Source organism: Chelonoidis abingdonii, chromosome 1 (assembly GCF_003597395.2).
Source record: "Chelonoidis abingdonii isolate Lonesome George chromosome 1, CheloAbing_2.0, whole genome shotgun sequence".
Classification (NCBI taxonomy): Eukaryota; Metazoa; Chordata; order Testudines; family Testudinidae; genus Chelonoidis; species Chelonoidis abingdonii.
In genome coordinates, this window is record NC_133769.1 from 340,327,385 (window position 1) to 340,350,705 (window position 23,321).

Below are 23,321 nucleotides of genomic sequence, written 5' to 3' on the forward strand. Positions count from 1 at the left end.
GATAAGGAAAATGCAGGGTTTTAAAAAATTCTAATTTTGAAACCATTAGCATTCACATTAATTTGTTCTTTTATATCTACATTGTTTGAATTCTGTCTGGTTTCATAATTCTGTGTTAAGCCATTTCTGTGTGATAACTGCAACAGACAGAGGTCCCAACTCATAGCACACAAGGACTGCATGAATCTCCTGTAATCTACAGATCACACTCGAGTTAAATGTGAATAGTTGAAATCATTACAGTAAATTAAAAAAATATATAAAAAATGTTCAATTTGTGCACAGAAAAGACGGCTTAATCATAATAAGGCTCATCAGCTACTTTTATTACATAATAATTGTAAATATAACATTTCAGACAGAATACAGATAAAGATACAAGAAGACGCAGAACAAAGAAAACATGTTTGATTTTCACTTCTGTTCAATCTCTGTGGGACTGCAATAGTCAAAATATAAGATTGCAACAAATTAGAACAGAAAATAAATTACATTACAATCTTGAGAAACTGCCACTTGTGTGTCTTGCATTATAGTACTGCGGATCATTTTTACATCACCTCACAAAGATGCAATGTATTCCAATCCCAGCTCATCTTTTTTAAAGTTGTAAACATTTTGGAGATTTATACACATCTGTTTTAAAACTAATATTTAACATATAATAAAACCAAAGCCATCTGACAGCAAACAGCTCAGATATTACAAAAACCTGACTGCACAGAGTTAGTGTACTTTCATCTTACTGATTTTTTAAAAATAATGCAGCTCCACATTGGATCCACTGGTCTTGGTTTCCTCCACAGGGCACATCAATATTCGTCACCACACAGTCCCTCTCAGCACTAGTATAGACTGGCAGGGATATGCACTCCTCTGGAGAATACGGACCATATGCATCCTGTCAACAAACCACCCATTATTATAATTTATAAATACAGTAGGTATATTAACATGACACAAGAACAGTCTCGGATGACATGGTATCCAAAGAAGAGTCAGAAGTTGTAATGTGATAAGTGCAACCTTTGTAGGTGTCAGAAGAATAATCTGTTGGCTAGGACTGGGACTGGGAAGAGGGAGGAGAAAGCAAAGGTTTCAGAAAAAGTGTTTTTCTCTAGACTTCTGACACTACTCAGTATCTGAATTCTCTTTACCTGTGTCTGTCAGGTTTTGAAGGGTAAATTGATAACATCTGACATCATGTAACACCTGCACCAGAAATCTAAAGCAGGTTGAATTAGCTCCCATGAGCATACCTCCAACACTTTCCACTTCAAAGATTTTTAAAGTCTGCTGCCAACCCAAGTTACTCTTATTTAAGCCATTATTGTCCAAAGAAACATTTACATATTTTAACTGGAATTATTACAAATAAATATTCTTGGTTTTTGACCTGCAATGAGTAGAAAGAGACCAAGACAAAGCAGTCCTGTTTTAAAATTCCAGAATAGTTATTTCTAAATTCTGACATATAAGTCAGTCTGTGCAGGATTGATGTGCAGGGTTTTAAAGTGACTGAGTTCTTACTCATCCTTGTACTCACTGAAATAAATGTCTACAGCAGCTGCAGCAGGAGTATGACTGAGCCTCTGAAGTAGTATAAGAGCTGCTGCAAAAGGGAAATGATTATGAAGGACAATGGGGTGTCCTGGAGGATATGACTTGTCACACATCCTGAGATGCACAAACTGATGAGCAGCAGCCATTGTTTATGTATAAAAAAAATACTTTTGACCTGCCCTTGGGCAGACAGACAGAACACTACTCCACACAGATTCCCCTTCCCCATTGTTGCAGACTACTTAGAGGATTTTTTAGTGTTTATTAGGGCATTGTTTAAACAATGAATACTGTTACTAGGAGGGGTCTCCAGGCCACAGGGAGCTGCTCTAACGTATACCAGGGACTGACATGGTCCCCAGCCAGCAGCAGGACAGAGGGATCACAAAGTTTGTAAGCTTGGCCAGACCAAAGGACCTGGCCCACAGCATAAAACCTGCCTACTGTCTCTTCCATGCTCTCTTTATAACTGACAGACAAGAGCTTAGATAGAAAGGGAATCAATCACAAGTATAAAACAAAAAAAAAACCTTACATGCAGTCTTAGCAATCCAAAACATGTAAAAATACTTAAAATGATTGAATATTAGTTAAAACAAGAAGGGTGGATGCTTTCATTAGTCACATACAGGGAAATGCATTAACTCTTTACAGCAATATTCACTACAGTGGCAGGTGGTGGTGTTTGGCACCTCTGGAAAATAGACCATTTCCATTAAGTGCTTAAATAGGGATTTAGCAAGTTAACTTCAGGCACCCAGGTTTAAACAGTTTGGCTGAATTTATTTATAATCAGATATTCAGATATGAATATACTTACTTCATTACTGTGCAATATTATTAGCCATGCTGTTACATGAAGATTACAATTATCTGCTAAATTGTGTTATGGAGGAACAAATGAGCCAGGGGTTGATGGAGCCATGGCTCTGTCTTCTCTTGCCCCACAATGACCAGTAGATCTGGATGTAGCCTGAAAAGTGAAATATTCCCTCCTCGCTTCTAGAGCAAGAGGGAGCTAGGGAGAATTGTGGCTGATGCACTGTTCCCTCTGAGGGCTCCTCCTGGGGCACTGCAACTATAAAGGACTGAGTTTAAAGGCTCATTCTAGCCCTTACTCTTCTCCAGTATTTAACCCAGCCTTTAAAACATGATATAATACTTTGGTAACATTCTGGGCAATAAGTGTAGTCAGAAAATCAGACTCCTCACAACACTCAAAATCTCATTTTATATCCTCGGAGACGTGTCAAAGATTTTTGTGAAACAAACAACAAGCCCATTTGACTTCTGTCAGTAAGGAACTGGAACAAAATCTAAGCGTTCTTTTAGTGCAAATCAAACAACAATGAGTGAATAAAGGTTCATTATTAGAAACCATATCATATCTTAAAACAGGAAAGAGGTTAAAATGCAAACAATGACTATTCTCAGCACTGTGTCTTAGACCTGAACGTCTAGCCATATTTGAAGATTTTTATTGCTGTTGTAAGTCAACTTCCCTCATCTTTTCAACACTGAGGTGAAATCTTAGCTCCAGTGAAGTCAGTCTGAGTTTTGCCATTAACTTCAATGAGGCCAGGAATGCATCCCACAGCTTTAAGTTCTATTAACTTTATGGGACAAACATATCACTCTTACTTTCCTCTTCTGGAGATAATATTGTTTGCCTCGTGCCCTGTTTTGTTGTCATTACATGTCCGATTAACAGAGTATAACGCATGCAGTATATCTATCTGTGTTCATGGCACCTGCAAGAACTAGAAGAGAATGGTCCCCTTTAAAGATAATATTAATGCTATGTTTTGGCTCTACCAGTAACTGTACAAGGTTGATATGAATTTTCCTTTCCACTTCCTGAGGCTAAATAGGTCACCTCTGTTATGTTCCCAAACACTGGCAATTCTAATTTTGAAAGCCTAGTCTCAAAATAAGTTCTTCTGAACAAAGCAACGACCAAGTAGTCTGCAGATACGTTCCATTCATAGAGAAGAGCTTCTTAATTTTGAGATGTCTACCAGTATATCTTGTTTCTCAGGCTTAAATTTCATAGCAATGATGGAAGAAAGGAGATATGCCTAATTAGAACAACAAAATATAGTATGCTAATACATACACAGTGGCACACAAACTGAATGCTGGTATGCACTGGGAAGATACCACATTGATGGGTGTGTTGTAAGACTTTAAACAAACTGTAACAGATTGAAGAACTGACACATGAGAACTGTATTCTTTGCATAGGTCTTCAAACCATATTTGTCTTATCTTTTCTGATAACTGCATCTGTTTCTCCATCAACTTAAATACTGCAATCTTAATAAGGCCCACTTGTGTGTATGCATTACGCCACGATATTTCAATACATGATCACATGCTATTTTTTTCATAGGGCCCTCAGTCAGTCTGTCACAGGATGGGTAGTGAACAGGGAATGAATCAGGATTATGTAGTTAATAAGGATGTTGTCTGTAGTATCCCAGATTCATTTGTTACAAAAGGTTGAAGGTGTGTAGTGAATGAGGCAGTGGAGTGCGGAAAGAAATGGGATCATCTCATGATTAAAAAGATGAATTACACCCCGAACAACTAGATTCTATTCCTGCTTCTGCCACAAAATTCCTATATGATGCTGAGCAACTCATTTAAACCATTTTTTTTTAAACTAGTGGTCACTAATTGTGTGTTCCTTTTTTTCTGGATGCCCAATTTCAGATACTTCAACACAGGCTTAATTTTAACACATGACTGAGTGCTTTGGTGAATAGGAATGGGATTACTCACAATACTGCTTAAGGTTAAGCATATTGGGTATGTGCTTTGCTGAATCGGAGCCTCAGTGTAAAATAATTTATATTTTCCCCCGACCCAGTAACTTCTAAGTCTAGAATAACCATATTTAGTGAAAACAGCACATTTTGGAAAGTTTAGGAATCTGTTCATTTCCATTAACAAAATAAGGATTTGTGAGCTACTAAAGCTTTTTTTACTTGGTGAACTAAAAACTGCTTAATTAACTTTGTGTACATTTTTTCTTCACATTTTCAGTCATCGTAGGTTCATTGATGATAGCAATGATGAGAGATCCAGTGTAGACCAGCTGCTAGTGTTTTACCCACTGTATTCTTAAACTAAATCTTGATGTGGCGATTAGTCTATATTAATGTTTTCACCCTGGGCATCACTAGTGTGGCAGCACTGGTGGTAGCAAAGAATTGGGACATTTTAAGAAAAAGTCTAGTATAGGTGCAGTTAATATGTCTCAGCTACAGAGCCCCTAATGTCTGTTTACAGATATTCAGTTAGAGGCACTGTTACTTCTTGGTCAGGAAAAGATACAGCAATAACAATGAAATATCTAATGTGATTCTCAACACATTTTATTACTTAGTACTGGCTAAATTTATTATCCCCAAAAGCTAACTTTGTGTGAAGATTTCACCAGGTTGACACATACCAAAACCCACCATTTGCCACTTCCATTTGTTGTACAGGGCCTTGTTTGCAGGATGGGAGAAAAAGTGACACAAAACGATGGAAAATAAGGTATTGCTAATGATTCTACTGTAATACAGAAATGGAAAAAAACATTCCTCCCTCCAAATATAATTCTTGCTTTTCTGTATTTATATTTCTATATATCTTCCATAGTTCTGTTAAGCTTTTTAGTTTGCTTTTTAGCTACAGCTTTTAAACTTGTGATTTTGTAATGCTACCCCATGCTTTAAGAAATTGCTATGTAAGACACATTTCTTTGCAGCTTCTGATTCCAGTATTTAACAAAGATTATTACTGTAATTGGAAAGTTGTGGAGGTTACAATTCTTACTGTTTGGATTACTTATTTTGCTTTCATCTAATGCACTTCAATAATCACTGGAATTAATTTTTCATTAGGTATAAGAAGGGTTAAGGGTTTTATTTTTTTCCCTGCAGCTATTAAGACGTTCTTTACTTTAGCTCATTTTTTACATTATATGGTGTTAACACTCTAATGGAAAAATTCTTTTATTAAGAACTTCCAAATATTTTTATAAGTTTTATTAAATAGAGTTTTGAAAATGTATGATCCTATATTCAAAGCAGAGAAAATAAAAATAATAAAAGCTTTGATTTGAATACATTTCCTCTTTACAGCATCTTTCTCTTCATTTGTTTTTCACTATTTAAAAAATATTGGCCAAAATGTAAATAAATCTGCCATGTTATACATGACTGTTTGTTCTATTAAAACTGGGAGTTGATCATTTTTTAAAAGAACAAACAAACAGATCAGGAACATCAGACTGGAAAGCTATTACACGAAGAAAGGAAACTATAAAAGTTTAGGTCCTTTAATAATTTAGTACCTGTGGAATCCAGCCCATGTAACAAGGGAGAACTGATGACACACTGGGAGAGTCATGCTGATTTTCTGAAAGTCGATGTCCATCAAAACTGCAACCTTCTAGTTGCAGGCCACTTATCTGTTATGCAAACACACAAATATTCAGATATATATTAGAGCTTAAAATGTCAGTAATGATTATACTGTGCCTTAACAAAGGCATGGACAGTCCTCTGTATTGTGAACAAGTTCTAAATAATAGAAAATTAATTATTATAATGTTGCATGGGAGAAAGAGAAATATGATTTTAAAAGATCTAGACTATTCTTCAGAGTGAACTTCCTCTGGTTTGGTTTAATGTTCTTTTAAAATGCTAGAGAACAATACCTGTAAATGTCATCAATTATGAAACTGCAGGTGCCCTGGCATTAGATTAATATATATATAGTGGCAATAGCCAAGTAAACATTTATTAACAATGTCATGAAACAAAATTACAACAAAACAAAACTATACAACAACAAAAAATACAACAATAACTGAAAAGGGAAGGCTTCTTGCTTGGAAGTTTGACCTAAGCTTTCAACGAACAGAATAAGCTCCTGTATGTTTTCTACAGAAGGAAATAAGATAATTTTCTACTTATACTCCATTCAGGTATAATATGGAGGAGGGAGAGGGGGGATGAAAAAAATAAATGGCAAGCAATATGAAATAAGATTTTAGGTTAAAGTGCTATTGGGTAAAACAAATTCTAACATAATTCTCGGTAGAACTTATTTCATTCAAATATTAAAGAGGTCTCTACCTATATCCAAATCAGATCCTGTGGAATCTGTGGCAGATCCCAAGCACTATCCCTGTGGAGCATCTGTTACCATTCTTTCCCAAAGTTATTTTGACTCAAACAGATGTATTCCATCACTTCTTATTTCTTTATACTCGATCTCACCATTAATATGCAATGCTACTTTACCACCTTTGCCTTTATTTCCTGAACAGCATATATCCTTCAATACCTGTCCACCAGTCATGACTACAATTGCACCATATTTCCATTATCGCTATGATATCTCTTTTTTTCCCTTGCACCAGCATACTAGTTCCTCCATTTTGTTACTCAGGCAAAAGTGTACAGTACCAAAATCTTTGTTGTTTCTGCTTAGCATCATCCAATTTCCTTGCCAGATTAGGTATATTCATTTTCTTGCTAGTATTGCCTCCTGACTGTTACTGTTATTGGTGTTTGTACTATCTTTGCTCTTGTTGTCCATTCTCCTATTCTCTGTTGTTCCTTTCTCCATTGCTGTATCCTCTTTCACCTGATTTTCCTCCAGCTGAATATTAAAATCAGTGGTGGAAAATATACAAACATCTCCCAACCATCTGCCCCACATTCCTAATTTAAAGCTCTTTTGATAACTGCGCCATCTTCCCACCCAGAAATCTATTACTCTCCTTACTCAGGTGCAATCTATCCCAGAAGAAGTGTCCTCTGTCTGTGAATGCCTACTAGTAGTCTAGCATCCCAAATCTCCCCTATAGAACCACTGCCTGAGCCATCTGTTTATCATCATAGTATTGTCTCGCCTTCATTCTCCCCCTCCAGGGACATGTAGAATCCCACTGAAGTTCACCTGAGCTTCCATTTCTTTAAGCATCATCCCCAGCCTGGTGTAGTCTTTCTCAATGCATCCCAGAGAGAATCTAGCAGTGTCATTTTTTCCCATCTGAAGGAATATCAGTGAAATCTTTCCTGCTCACATCAGGATCCTGTTCAGCCTGAGGTTCACATCCCATATCTTAGCTCCTGGTAGACAACACATCTTTCTGTTCTCTTGATCAGCTCTGGTGACAGGCCTATTTGTTCTTATTAAGGAGCCTCAATTACACAAATCAGCCTCCTTCTGGTGTTGGTGTGATTCTCAGGTCTTTCCATTTACATAGTGTTATCCATCTAATCTTACCTTCCTATGATCTTATCTCCCTATCATCCATCCATCCATGTACTTACATAGAATTTCAAAATAAAAACTACAGCATTTTGAAATAAAAGTAACAATATCCTTCTTTCTGTTTTCTCAACTGTAGAAAAATGAACTTGGTTAGATTATAGGGTCTTTGCGCCTGTGTGAGTGTGTGTATAAAGAATTTATGAAGGAGAAAGCTAAGTAAAAGAAAGAATTTTGAAAGTAAGATCTGTGATTCTTCTTATCTCTAAAGACAGAGAGAGTGTCATAATCTTGAACTAACTCTTATGAGAGTTCTGTCTCCCACACTCATAAGCCTCTCCCTGTTGGTTAGAAGTTTTATTGTTCCAAAGGAACGTAGCCTTGGGAGCAGCAATCTTTCAGATAGTTCAGGTCAATTCCATGGGAAATACTGCGTTTCAGGACAGACAACTGGAACCTGAATTATAGAAATTAAAAGGCTCAACAGTAGTCTTTCCAAGGCAAAGTTGAGCACACTGGTGGAATGATTTCAGGTGGCCTGTATTGCTGCTGCCTTGCTTTACATGTTTTATGTGTTAACACATGATTTTGCTGTCCAAGGCTGTCAGTTCAGCTTCTTTCTGTGAACACTAAATTCACAAGCACCTTCTTTAGATAGAAGTTTCTAATTGTTATTTTAACATACAAGACAAAATTTTCAAAGGAGTCTCTGAAAACTTTGCACATGAAAATGCCTGCTTTTGAGTTTGTGGAATTTCTATACATGAAAACAGATGTCCACATTTGGTGGCATAATTAGGAACTCAAGTCAAATTTAGGCCAAGTTTATCAGAACTGCAACTTGTTTCAGCCTTGAATAATTAGATTTGGGCAGTGCCCTCCTCTCAGCTACTTATTATTCTGCACACAATAATGAGAAGAAAGATTCTGATACTTCTCACTTATTTATAACACTATAGTCTGGTAATAAGGGGCGTGGTTAGCTTTTAATTTGCGCATACAGTAATGTATTTGGATCCCTATAATCATCATATTTTTATATATAGTGTTTTAATACAATAATATTGAAAGATATCCCTTACAAAGAATGTCTTAGATACCATTGGTGTAACAGAATATGTGCTGGTAATTGCACATGCAATAGAGGATTCGGAAAATTTTAAAGAGGATTTAAAGAGTTTCTGCCCATTAAAAATCATGAGAATCGTTGAGCACATCATAGATATACGAAGTCCAAATGGGGGTTTTGGAGACCAACTCCCTTTAAAAATTTTAAAAAGGAAAGGTTTCATCATGGATGCTAAAAGTTCTAGTTATTTTTAATGCGTCCCTTTTGACGGGTCTTGTTAATGCACACAAGGCCTTTAAGGTATATTCCTGCCACAATCGTGTACGGATTATCAGACAGGATATAGTATTCAAATTCCTTGTCTTGAGAAAATTGACCATGGAAAGAGAAGCAGGAATACACAGCTTAAGAAATTGAAGTAATCTAAAAAAAAAAAAAAAAGACCACCAACCACTAACTAAAAACAAAAATTTTCCCCTATCCCTCCATTTCTACCTCTGAAGAAATTAATAATAATTTCATTGGCCCATGTAATTACTTTTTGTACTTGTTAAATTACTGCAAGATCTTTGTAATCCTCAGGTACAAGTAACTATCACTGGCCAAGGTGAATCCTTGTTGGAAAGGTGCCCTCCGATTCAGTGAACACAACTGGCTTTTGAATTGCCACAAATATAAAACATTCCAGCAAACACTTTTGTCATACCCATATTGTGATTCCCTAACCACATTCTTCTGTTAATCGTATAATCCAGAAATTGCAGCATGGAAACAATCTGAGTGCTCAACAGTCCCTTAACTGGAGTTTCTTAATTGTCATTGACCTTCCCAGGATCTAGCACAAATTTAAGGTTGTTCCACCGAACAGCTCATTCCCACTACAAAGTAACAATATACTAAAGCCGACACACATAATAAGGAAAATTCAAATATCAAACAGGAATAAGTTGTTCACAACTGTTTATTGCCATCACATAATACAGATTTAAAAGAAAAAAACGTAGAATTTTACAGCAAAGTAAAGGATTTTTTTAGCATTGAATTAACATAGTAGCTATTTTACCCCAGTGTAAATAATAAGAAAATAAGATGATTAAGGACACCATTTTGAAGCATAAGATGTTAAGTGTGGTTCTCGACAATGAAAGCACAGTAATAAAAAGTGAATATAAATGGGAAAGGGGAATAATGGAACTGAGAAATGTATAAATAGGCTGCTTCGTCACCTACCTTGCAGTTTCCTGGCGTAAGGCATTAAGAAATGTATCTGGATGGAAGAGCTCTGAGAGGTCAAGGGTGTTTGAGAGCAGTGTCTTTTTTTCTGCTTTATCCACCCAGCTCTAAAAAAAAAAATGTATTGTCCATTAATTGGGAGAACAATTAAACTAGTAACTTATTGCTTTATCTTCTAGCACTTTGATTTGATGCAAATTTGACAGCTATCTTTAATGTTAAATGTATTTGTATAAAAGATTAATGGTAAATGTGTTAGTATAAATGTACTATAATCTTCAAGAGGAACACTGATTCCTACCATTAGGTACTGGCAACCAGAAAATAAACAAAACTAAGTAGCATTTACCATTTTGAAGACAGTAGTTTATTTTGTATGTCTCTGAAGTGACTCACCAATATGAATAAACTTAAAAAACCGTCCAACCTTTGTACAATGCAGCCCACTTGTAGAACTCAGCTCCTTGCATACCAACACTGGTTTTTAGGGTGTTCTCTAGCATTCCTATTTTACTTTTGGTAACCATAATTTCTAATTAAAATTATTTCCAAATGGGGATGTGTTCCACAAAACTGTCATCCCATTACTGTTATTAGTTTGTTTAGTTTGAAGAGATTACTAAATTTCTTTCAATTTATGACCACTGATTTTCTTTTGTGAAAATCACCTTTTAAATTCAGAAAGTTTGATTTTCATACTGCAGTGTGAAAGAAGTATTTTAAAGTATATTCCAGTAATTTCCCTTCAAAATATCTCCTTGGTCCTTCAATCCATCCCCTATCCAGAATGCATAGTTTCCCTTTACTCTGAGCCTCTTAATTTCATAACTAGTCTACTCTCGAATACCTCTAATTATTAAAAGTGGTAGTTTCCTCAATGATACATTTAGCACTTTCTTCGAGGATTCTTGAACTACTGAATGACACAACTGCACAATTATTTTGGTCATAAATCCTTGCCAGGCCCCTTTGTTTCTATGATACTTTTTATTGCAGCGTTTGAGGCTTATAAAGATGTTTCTGAGGTGGTGTTTCGCTGAGACATGACTGGTCATGATTTCTGACCATGGACCCAGTCTCCTTTATCTCGATAAGTAAATAATTGATCTGAGAACAAAATTTAATGAGGTAAAGTATTGCCACAGTTACACACGTAGCTTCATCCCCACTGACGAAATAAGTTTGCATGTGTATGACTCAGGGTAATATATGGCTCATGATTTCCTTGAGAATTGCAGATTCAGCATTTTCAACTGCAGGTTAAGCTCTAAACTTCTTAGATGTGTCTTCTCTATGTAATTGGTGAGGGCAACTGCAGATACCTTGATAACTGGACTAGGGACAGGAAATGAAAATTAAACTTCATAGTCTCCGTCATTATAGCATTTAATTAAAATTAATAGTAGTTACCGCACCTCTAAAACGCAGGAGGTTTATGTAGGTAAGTAAACATAGAGACATGTTACTGTGGGCATCCATGTTTGAAAATTTTGGTTTTACATTTATTGTATTCTTAGACCATTCAACCAGAGGCACTCTTTTATGATCTGTTAGCTGAAGAAATGAGTCATCTCTTTCTGAGATACATTCTCTGAACTGCCCACCATTATATCAATAATATGCCATTAAGATGCAAGACACAATCTGTCTTACTTTTCAATCTCTATAACTGCTTTTTTCATTATTAATGATAATGAACTGCTGAACTGTGTCTCCTACACTTTCCATTATTTTACCCCAAATGCACTCTTTGTTGTTAACAGACACAAATACAAAAGGTGTCTCCAATCTTAAAAAAACAAAGGCTATGAACTACTCTTCTAGATATTTTTCCACAGCAGACATCTCTTGAACATTTTACTCCCACTTTAATCACTTACTGAAAAGATGTGAGACACTTGCCAAAATCTAGCAAACTAAAAAACATTTTCAGTGAAAACAGCTCACTATATATGAACCAGGTGGAATTATCTTTCCTTCATGACTGAACATATCCTTGATCAGAAAATAATGGGACTACTCATATTCATAAAGTTAAGCAAGTGCTTAAGTGTTTGCAGGACTGCAGCCTGAGCATCAGGCACCTATCCGCACTCTGCAGTTATTCTAGTATTGCTTGTCTCTGACAAAGGAATAGTGATTTATTTATATAAATATTACATTTCAGTTTAGGGTTTTTTGGTTTTAAGCTTTTGTTTTGTTCAGTACAAAAATGCTTAATCACCTGGCACTTGTTCACATTGTGCACTCCCAGACCCTTTCCCTTTGCAATTTATTTTAATGCTAAAACATACCTTAACAACAGAGCCGGCGCTTCCATTTAGGATTTGTGGGGGCGGCAATTTGGCGGTGGGGGGTCCTTCCGCGCTCCGGGTCTTCGGCGGCAATTCTGCGGCGAGTCCTTCACTCACTCCGGGACCCGCCGTGGAAGTGCCCCGAAGACCGGGAGCGCAGAAGGACCCTCCCTGCCGCCGAATTGCCGCCAACCGGGAGCGCAGAAGAACCCCCGCCTAGGGTGCCAAAAACCCTGGCGCCGCTCCTGCTTAACAACAATTTGAAATCGAGGAATCCGATATCCTCAAAATGTGGATGAACTGTAAAATAATACTTGCTGAACTGTGATCTTTCACATTTAAACTTTACTCAACTTGGTCACAATGCTGTGGAATGTAAAGAAGTCTTGGCCCAAAATTTCCAAAAACAGGATCCTAACGTTGAGCTCCTGAATGAAAGGCCCAATTTCTTGAAAATAATGAGAACCCAGCAGTTTCCACTAATGTCAGTGGGTGTTGCTGGGTGCTCAGTACTTTTGAAAAAATCATGATAGTTGTTTAGGTGTCTGAATTAGGATTTAAGAGCCTTAATTTTTAAGATCCCATTTTTTAAACTCTGGGCCTTAGATTCTAAACCCTTCAGGACAGAGAAGATATCTTCATATTTGTTTACACAACAGGGCCTCATTTCTGACTATGGCTTCTCCATTTACAGTTATATAAATATTAAACAAGAGCATAGACTTCTAAATATAGTTTAGTGGCACAATTCTATAAATAGTCACACGTCACATATGTGTATACAGAAAAGTTAATGCCTAATACTAAACCAATAAATACCAGCTCACAAATTCTTTATGTTATCACCATATAGAAAGGATGACAAGTTGTGCTCTTTGCGAAGTACCATAATTTGTGTTACTGTGCCTATTAGTCTATTCTGGATTCTGAGGGAATAAAAAAGCTGTGAAGCTGCATAACTTTTATAATTGCAGGTAGCACTTACCAAACACCCACATCTTGCTGAAAAAAAAGCATACTTCTCTGATTTCTTTAAATTGCTAATAGGCTGCTTCCATAAAATTAGCTTAGAAATGGGAAAGTCATCTAAAATACTGTGGCAAATTGCCGGTACTGTTCTCTGGGTCTCGCGCTTTCTCTTCTCTGGGGTAGGTTCAGGGCGATATTGCTTGCCTCTGAACCAGTTCTTAATCACTCCCCTAGGTGTCCTGGGGAGGAGGGGAGTTGTAAGAGGAGGGACCTGGGCCCGGCCCCATTTCTTACCCCAGGTTTTTTCCCACCCAAGGACCCTTGGGTGTTTGTGGTGTTGGAAACCACTTGGACTAGCTAGGTCTTCCCCTGGGTTACTTCCCTCTCATAACCGGTCACTTGTTTGAAGGGCTCTCGGCCCCCCCTCTCTTCTATTACAAAGCCTGGTGCCCCTTACCTAGGGTTTCTTGTTGGGGCCGCCCAATCCACCGAGCACTCCTCTAAAACCTTCTATTTCCTCTCTGGACCAACAATTCTCTTCTGCCCAATCTTCTGCCCTTCTGTTTCCAATCCAACCTTTCTCCTTCCCAACTACCAAACAACCCGTCTGGACTGAAGGGCAGGGGTTTATATTCCCATGACTGGAGTTCAGGTGTGCTCTAACTGGAAGTCAGTGTGCTCTAATGGAGTGCAGGTGCTCTAAAACTGGGAGGGCAGGTGGCTCTAAGGTTGGAAGTCAGGTGCTCCTAATTGAGTTCAAGTGGCTCTAACTGGGAGTGTCAGGTGCTCTTAATTGGAGTCAGGTCTCAACTGGCACATTTTTCTAGTTAATCTAAAGCAAACCTTCCTCCCTTGGGGCAGCGAATAAACGCCCCCCTATCTAATACTCTTGATGGCTGCCTCTTGGCCATGCTTGTATCCCAACAATAACATATAATCATACTTAATTAATTAATGTTAGTTTTTTCTGTCAAAGTTGTTCCATATATGAGATTCTCCATTTCATGTTCCTACCACCAACCAACATTTAAATTCAGTGACTGTTAAAATTCTTTCACAACATAAGATGTATGAACTCTCATTTCAAAACAAATTATGACAGGTTAACGTTTTTGCTTCCTTTTCATTAGCGTAAAAGGATGTGCAGTTAATGCTTCGTCTGTTTCACTTCTTAACTGGATTCTAAATAAACGAAGTTAACCTTTTTTATTGTACAGTTTATAATTGTGAGATGATATTAAGGACAAACTTTAAATTTCCTTAGAATATGTATTAAAGCCACAACAAAATTATTTCAAATTTTATTAATTAAATAACATTCCCATTTATTAAGTGTTCTTCAAAAATTTACCACTTTTTTAACTGATAAAGGGAGATAATGGCAGGAAATATAGGCATGACATACGTTTATTCTAGTTAAAAGGGGCCAGGCCCACAAGTGGACAAAAACCAGATTTACTCCATTAATGGTCTGGAATTAATTTTTAATTTAATTAATTTGTTGGGGGAGAAAGATTGGCAAGGACCCAAAAGTCTTCATTAGATCATTAGGGAACTAAAACATGAAATTGATACTTGCATGGTGTACAGTACAAAGGGCATGGCGAGGAAGGATATCTTTTTTAACCACTTTTAAATTAATTCAACTTATAATTTTTAGGGCTGCTAGAGTTGATTTAAAAAAAATTAATTGATGATTAATTCCACGGCTGTTTCCAAACAACCAGCAGGATACTATTTATAAGGAAAATACTTGGATGTTTTTTCAAACATTTTTCAAACATTGATTTTCAAATTACCAACTAGAATACCAAAGTGGTACAGTACACCACTTTATATTTATTTTTTTATATCACTTAACTTACAAGTACTGTTTGCAATCCTCTTATTCATTTGAAAGTTGAAACTTATTAAAATGTGATTATGGTTACCAAAAGATAACTGCACAAAATTCAAACAAATGTAAAAAACTTTTTAGAGCCTATTAAAGGGGTTCCACTCCACTCCGACTTTTTGTTCAGCCAAAATCCTTAGATAAAACAAGTTTGTTTTTTACATTTGGCAGGGAATAATTACTGGTTTCTGCTTCTTGTTTTACAGTTGCCACCTGAAAAAGTGGAAAAAAATTAGGTTGTCCCTCTGGCCACTGTTGTTAGCCCGGCATGGCAAGATATTTAGTTTGTTGCCAAGATGTGCTAAGATTGCATATGTCCTTTATGCTTCAAACACCATTCCAGAGGAACATCGTTCCATGCTGATAATGGGTTCCGTTGCGAATGATCCAAAAGCAGGCAGACCCCAATGGGCATATTCATTTTCATTCATCTGAGTTCAGTGGCCACATGCAACAAGACTTTGATTTTCCTTCTTGGTGGGGTTTGGGTTCTGTGAGTTTTCTGCATCGAAAACGTTGCTCTTAACAATTTTGAAAGGGCATGGTCCCACACTCTGTTCTGATTGGATTGAAAGGGCACTTCAGGATTTCTTAAAATTCTGGGACGGGGGACTTTTTGCTATAAGCTATCTTTAGGGAAATTCACATTGGGTACCTTTTCTCTGCATTTTGTTTTGGGAAAATACTGCAGTGAAAAGGTTGTCGGTTAAAATGAAACAAAAACCATACTGGGTCATCATCCGAGACTTTTGCTTATTAATATTGGAAGAAATATGGCAGAATGTGGTAAAACCCACAGAGCAGGAGGGGATTACATTTCTCCCACCCAAAGGAAGTTCATTTTCACAAATTTAAATTTATGGGCCATTATTTTTTACATGAGCATTTCAATCGCAATGGAAAAACCATGGTCCTTCTGGAATGGTGGGCCCAAAAAAACCACGAAAGGGGCATTACAATGTTTAGCATATGTTGGCATATTAATTTACCCTTGCATTTGCTGGTTCTACAAAAAAAGTGTTCCATGCCGAATGTCAATCTCAAAACTTTTTCCATTGGACATTGTTAAAAATAAAGAAATTGGGTTAGCACTATCTCCTGTGTTAAATGTAAAACACATTTGTTGTCTCTAGCAGTTGGGCTTAAAAAAACAGAGGTAGGACTAAAGGTAGACGTGTTAGGTGCCTAAAGTTTTACACTTTGTTTTGTTTCTTGATTGTGCTGAACAATTTCCCCTTTCTTTGGTATTATTTGCTGGGACTGGTGTTCTGCTAGGTCACTTCAATTCTTTTGACCTCTTGGGAACCAGCTTTAAACCCATGCTCTTGCTGTGAAGGGAAACCCCCATTCCCCAGGCTTGTTTCACACAACAGGGGCTTCTTAAGCATGTTTAAAAAGCTTGCCCTTGGATTGTTGCAAACTGGAATTGACAATAGCAATTCTCTAAGCCTCGGATATGGACCCTAGGGGAAACCTTCATGCTTGCAAGTTTCTTCAGTTATGCCCGCTGGACATTTTGCCAAGCTTATATGAAGTTGGGTTCAATTTGAAACCAAAGAGGATTTTGATATGTTACCAGCTTTGTTAATTCCCAAAGGGGGAGGGCCTTTGACATGCGGCTTTTCAAACCAAACACCCACTTTGCCTTTTTCAGGTAGATAACGGATTTTTTAACTTACAAACGGATTAGATTAAGTGAGTTTATGAGTTTCAAAAGGATTAAACCAGTCAAGATTTAGTTCAAATGAATAAAAGCAAAATGCATTTCTAAGCTGATCTTATACATTGAACTGTCCCTTTAACAAACATTAGATGCTGTCTATTCACAGGCTGCTGTTGCCCTTCAGGCCCAGGCCTTCCTCCTTCTGCTCAGCGCTTCAGTCGCTTGGTGGTTTTTGATGGTGGGTCTTTTGCAGATGTAGGTGAAGGAGAGAGGAAGAGCATGGGCGGAATTTTGTCTCTTCCCTTTATCATGTCCTTTCTTCCCTCTCGGGCTTTGGCCTTTCCCCACCTTCCAGAAGTTCAGTTTGGAAGCGTTTACCTCATTGCGTCCCAAAACTGACCCAAAGGAAAGGGGGGTGGACTCACTTAAGAGGTCCAACAGATTAGGGGACGGGTTACTTCGCTTTTGTAAAACTGTTGTTCTTTGAGGATTGTGTTGTTTTCATATCCCATTCCAGTTAGGTTGTGTGGCGCCACCGTGTGGGCCCACGTTCGCCGGAAAGGACTTTTCCCTAAGCCCCAACTTTGGTGGTTCGGCTGGCACTTCCTTGAGTTGGCCGCCCGCTAATTGCACCGCGATATTATACCTCAGCCACCCGGCACCCTTTCAGTTCTGCCAGGCTACTCCTGGGACAGTGGGGAGGAGGGTTTGGGTTTGGGGAATAGGATATTGAGCCACACTTCTCGAAGAAACACAGTGTACAACAGGTGAGTAACCGTCTTTTCTTCTTCGAGTGATTGCTCATATCCATTCCAGCTAGGCGATTCCCAAGCCTTACCTAAGCGGAAGGGTCGGAGTGAGATGTGGCAGCGTGCAGAACCGCTAAGCCAAAGGCTGCATCATCTCTAGACTGTTGGACCAGAGCATAGTGTGAAGTAAAGGTGTGGACCGATGACCAGGTCGCTGCTCGACATATCTCCTGAATAGGCACGTGGGCCAGGAAGGCGGCTGATGAAGCCTGGGCTCTGGTAGAATGTGCAGTGAGATGGCCCGAAGGGACATGGGCAAGGTCTTAGCATGTGCGTATCCACACCGTTACTCAAGAGGAGATTCTCTGGGAGGAGACTGGTAGACCTTTCATCCACTCAGCGACTGCCACGAATAGCTGGGGGGACTTCCAGAAGGGCTTTGTCCACTCGATATAAAAAGCGAGCGCCCTACGGACAACTAAGGAGTGTAAATGCTGCTCCCGCCGAGATGAATGAGGCTTCGGAAAGAAGACCGGGAGGAAGATGTCCTGGTTGGCGTGGAAGGCCGACACTACCTTAGGGAGGAATGCTGGATGAGGTCGCAACTGTACCTTGTCCTTGTGAAAGACAGTATACGGCGGGTGCACCATAAGTGCTCGAAGTTCGGAGACCCTCCTGGCCAATGTAATGGCCACTAGGAAGACTGTCTTCCACGACAGGTACAGGAGAGAGCAAGTCGCCAATGGTTCGAATGGCGGATGCATAAGTCTGCTTAGGACTAAGTTGAGGTCCCAGGTGGGGGCAGGGCGGCGTACTGGGGGGTAGAGGCGCTCCAGGCCCTTAATGAATCTAGTGTCTAAGGGGTAGGAAAACACGGAGTGGCCACTTTCTCCAGGGTGGAATGTGGAGATAGCCGCCAAATGCACCCTCAGAGAAGATATCGCCAGGCTCTGCTGCTTAAGAGACCAGAGGTAGTCCAAAACAGTGGGGATCGAGACCTCAGAAGGATTGACATTCTGCGTAGAACACCAGCAGTAGAAATGCTTCCACTTGGCCAGGTACGTTGACCGAGTGGAAGGTTTTCTGCTACTTAGCAGAACATGCTGTACTGGAGCAGAACAGCGTAACCCCGATCTGTTCAGCCATGCAGGAGCCATGCCGTGAGGTGAAGGGCCTGCAGATCCGGGTGGCGAAGACTGCAGTGGTCCTGCATTATGAAGTCTAGAAGGAGTGGCAGGGTGACTGGGCTGACCATGGACAGGTTGAGCAGTGTGGTGTACCAGTGTTGTCTGGGTCACGCTGGTGCAATCAGAATTAGATGCGCTCTGTCCCTGCGGAGTTTTATTAGGACCCTGTGAACCAGAGGGAACAGTGGGAAGGCATAAAGCAGGTGGTGCCTCCATGACATGAGGAATGCATCTGTGATCGATCCCGGTGAAAGACCCTGGAAGGAGCCGAACACTTGGCATTTCCTGTTCGTGCAAGAGGCGAACAGGTCTACGAGGGGAAAACCCCACCTCTGGAAGATTGAATGAATAACGTCTGGTCTTATCGACCATTCGTGACAGAGGAAGGATCTGCTCAGCTGATCCGCCGAGTGTTCCCGAACCCCTGGAAGAAAGGACGCCACCAGGTCTATCCGAGTGGGCTATGCAGAAGTCCCAGAGTCGAATGGTCTCTTGACACAGGGGAGAAGAGCGAGTCCCTCCCTGTTTGTTGATATAATACATGGCCGTTGTGTTTGTCTGTAAACACTGAGACACAACGGCCGTGAAGATGTTGCTGGAACGCCTGGCACGCGAGGCGGACTGCTCTTAGCTCTCGGACGTTTATGTGGAGCGTCAGCTCCTGCGATGACCAAAGGCCTGGCGTACGAAGGTGACCTAGGTGAGCCCCCCAACCGAGAGATGACGCATCTGTCGTTAGGGACAGTGAGGGCTGTGGTGGATGGAACGGTAGCCCTGCACACACCAGGGAGGGAGTTAGCCACCAGTCGAGGGAGCGTAAGTGCTCGGGGGAACTGTCACCAGAACGTCTATTCGGGCTCCCTGCCCGACGGTAGACTGAATTGAGCCACGTCTGAAGGGGCCACGCAGGCGGAGCCTGGCATATTTGGTCACATAAGTACATGCGGCCATGTGGCCCAGTTAGACCGAGACACGTGCGAGCCGAGGTGGTTGGGGAGGTCTGCAGACCTCGAATGATCGTCGCAATCGCCTGGAAATGCGGCTGAGGGAGGTAGGCCCTGGCTTGAGTGGAGTCCAGGGTTGCCCCTATGAAGTCCAGCCCTTTGTGTGGGGACCAGGGTGGACTTTTCCGCATTGAGGAGCAGCCCCAACCAGGGAGAATAGGTCCGTGATTATGCCCACGTGCTGTCAGGACCTGAGTCTGGGAGGTTCCCTTGATGAGCCAGTCGTCCAGATACGGAAATACATGTATCTGCTGCTGGCGGAGGTAGGCGACGGCGACGACGGCCCATAGCACTTCGTAAACACCTTGGGGCCATGGAGAGGCCAAAGGGGAGGACAGTAAATTGGAAGTGCTGGTGATTGGCCACAAAGCGGAGATACCTCCTGTGCCGGAGGAAAGATGGCGATGTGGAAGTATGCGTCCTTCATGTTCATGTCGAGGGCGGCATACCAGTCTCCAGGATCCAAGGACGGGATGATAGTCCCCAGGGAGACCATGCGGAAACTTCAACTTGACCATAAACTTGTTGAGGCCTCGCAGGTCTAGGATAGGCCTGAGGCCTCCCTTGGACTTGGGAATCAGAAAGTAGCGGGAGTAAAAACCCCTTCCCCTTCTCGTCTGATGGTACCTCCTCTATTGCTCCTGCGGCGAGGAGAGACTGCACCTCTTGTAAGAGGACTTGCTCGTGAGAGGGTCCCTGAAGAGGGACTGGGTTGGGGGTGGGAAGGCGGGGATGAAACAAATTGGAGGTGGTATCCTTGTTTCACCGTGCGTAGGACCCAGAGATCTGAGGTCAGCTGGGACCACGCCGGGAGGAAGTAGGAGAGACGGTTGGAGAAGGGAAGAGAAGGATCCTGTCCTGAAACTGGTACGCCGTCCTCGTGCGCACCTTCAAAAGGTAGACTTAGGCCCCGGAGGTGCCTTTGGGGCCCGTGGTTTTGACCCCTTGGGGCCCGGACTGGCATCTACGGCCACCCCTGCCACGCCTTCTACTGAAGTCTTGCCTGTGCCGGGGGCACAAAGTACGGCAGGTGGGGTTGAGGCCGGAAGGGTCTGCGTTGGGTCACGGGGTATGCATGCCCAACGAGCGCATGATGACCCTGTTGTCTTTTAAACTCTGCAACCTGGGGTCAGTCTTCTCAGAGAACAAAGACCCTTGCCATCAAAAGGGTAAGTCCTGGATGGTGTATTGGAGCTCGGGTGGCAGGTTGGAGACCTGGAGCCAGGAGATACGCCTCATGGTGATACCTGAGGCTAGAGTTCTGGCTGCCGAGTCGGCCACGCATCGAGAGAAGCTTGGAGGGAGGTTCTGGCCACCTTCTTCCCTTCTTCAAGGAATGCGGCAAATTCTTGGCGTGAGTCCAGGGGTAGTAGTTCTGTGAACCTACCCACCTCCGCCCAGGTGTTGTAGCTATAACGGCTCAGGAGAGCCTGCTGATTGGCCACCGGAGCTGCAGGGCACCTGCCGAATACACCTTGTGGCCCAGTAGGTCCATTTCGCCTAGCCTCCTTAGATTTGGGGGCTGGTGCCTGTTGGCCATGGCGTTCCCTTTCGTTGACCGATTGGACAACTAATGAGGAGGGAGAGGAGGTGGACATATAGGTATTCATACCCCCGAGAGGGTACCATGTATTTCCTCTCGACTCCCTTTGCCGTAGGGGGATGGAGGCTGGGGACTGCCATAAGGTGTCAGCAGTGGCCTGGATGGTCTTAATGAAAGGCAGAGCCACCTAGTGGGGGCATCCGCCGACAGGATGCTCACGACGGGGTCCTCGACCTCCGCGGACTTCCTCTACTGGGAGGTTTAATGTTGAGCGCCACCCTCCTAAGGAGGTCCTGATGGGCTCTGAGGTCTATCGGCGGGGCCCTGATGATGAGGTCCCTGCCACAGCCTCATCTGGAGAAGAAGAGGATGACACTCTGGGATGAGAGGGTCCTGAATGGCCTCTTGCTCATGGGTCGGTTCCTGCTCTAGTGGTACCGGGGAGCCCTGGTGGATGGATCATCTGCTCCTCTGTCCCAGCTGGAGGGGGACGGCTAATGGTGGCCTCTGGCGCCCGATGCTCTGAGGGAGCGGAGCGGGTCTGGGCCAGTGGAGCACCTTGGGCCTGATGGTACGCCCAGGGTGTCCAAAAGGACCACTGTTGAGGTCCCGTGTCTTGAGATCGGACCTCCTGGAAGACCCCGGTAGGTACCTCCGTATCACGGTCCTGGTCGTAGTAACTGTCCGCATGGGAGGACACCGACGTGTGCCTGGATGGCCATGGAGGAGCAGAGAAACCTTGGGCTGAGGTTCCGATGGACCTCGCTCCCCTCTTCAGCGGGGACCGGTGCTGGTAATCAGAATGGTACCGTGATCGAGACCAGGACCTGTGACCAGACCGGTGCCGGGAGGTCGACTGGGATCTCGAGTCCCTGCGGCGTGAGCGGCTCTGAGAGGTACGGTGCCTGGATCGGTGCCGGGAACTAGAGCAGTGCCACAAATAGTAAGGTGGAGAGCGTGAGTCCGACTGGTGCCGCGAGTCTGACCAGTGCCGTGTAGGAGAAAGGTGCTAGGACTGTGAATGGTGTCGAGAGCGGGAGCATCATCTCGACTGGGAGCGCCTGCAGGACCGCGATCTTGAGCAGTGCGGTACGCTGAGCCGACAGACGGTGGACTAGTCAGGGTTGGCTTGCCCAGAGATTGGATTACCCGCACCGGTGGTGCCGGGGGTAGGGACAGTGCCAAATGTGTTAGGGTGATTAAGTCTCTCGCTGCTGAAAATGCCTCTGACATGAAGAACTCGACCGCAGTACGTGCCGGAGAGCTATCAGGCACCGGACTTGACGGCCCTCGTGGCACCGGAATGAACGGTGCTGATTTAGTCGGTGCCGCGGAGGGTATCGGCGCCGGGCGGTCCGATCTGGGCGCACTCTCTGGCTGCGGCGTAGGTGTTGTCAAAGCAGCAGGAGTCTTGGCCTTCTTCGATCTCGGAGAGAGGGAGCGACGTGGAGCCGACTTCGGTGATGGCCGGTGCCAAGAGTCCTTAGGCGTACCGGTGCAATCCGGTGCCATAGGGGCGCTCCTGCTTACAGGCTGACCAGCGCTCGGTGCTGAAGGTGGCGGTGTCAGGGCCGCCTCCATGAGGAGCTGTTTTAGTCTGATGTCCCACTCCTTTTTAGTTTGCGGCTTGAAAGCCTTGCAAATAGAGCACTTAGCTATTAAGTGCGATTCTCCGAGGCACTTCAAACAGGAGTTGTGTGGGTCTCCTGTCGGCATCAGCCTGTGACAGGCCGAGCACGGTTTGAAGCCCAGTGAGCCGGGCATGAGCACCGGCACCGGGTGCAGGGAAGGGGCTATGCCCCGAACCCCAATGAGTAGTACTAAACTAACTATACTAAGAACTTACAACTAATTCTAATATCTACGAGAACAAC

At 42.1% G+C, this 23,321-nt stretch overlaps 1 protein-coding gene across 1 annotated transcript in view; it reads right to left on the minus strand.

The window, feature by feature from the left end:
- Positions 1–305: 305 nt before the first annotated feature.
- DYNC2H1 (dynein cytoplasmic 2 heavy chain 1) overlaps positions 306–23,321 on the minus strand; it is a 423,384-nt gene continuing 400,368 nt past the window's right edge. Inside the window, 4 exon segments of the mRNA XM_075066411.1 lie at positions 306–901; positions 5,912–6,028; positions 7,111–7,276; positions 10,142–10,251. Of these exon segments, the coding sequence (XP_074922512.1) occupies positions 743–901; positions 5,912–6,028; positions 7,111–7,276; positions 10,142–10,251 (552 nt within the window). The 3' untranslated portion in view covers positions 306–742.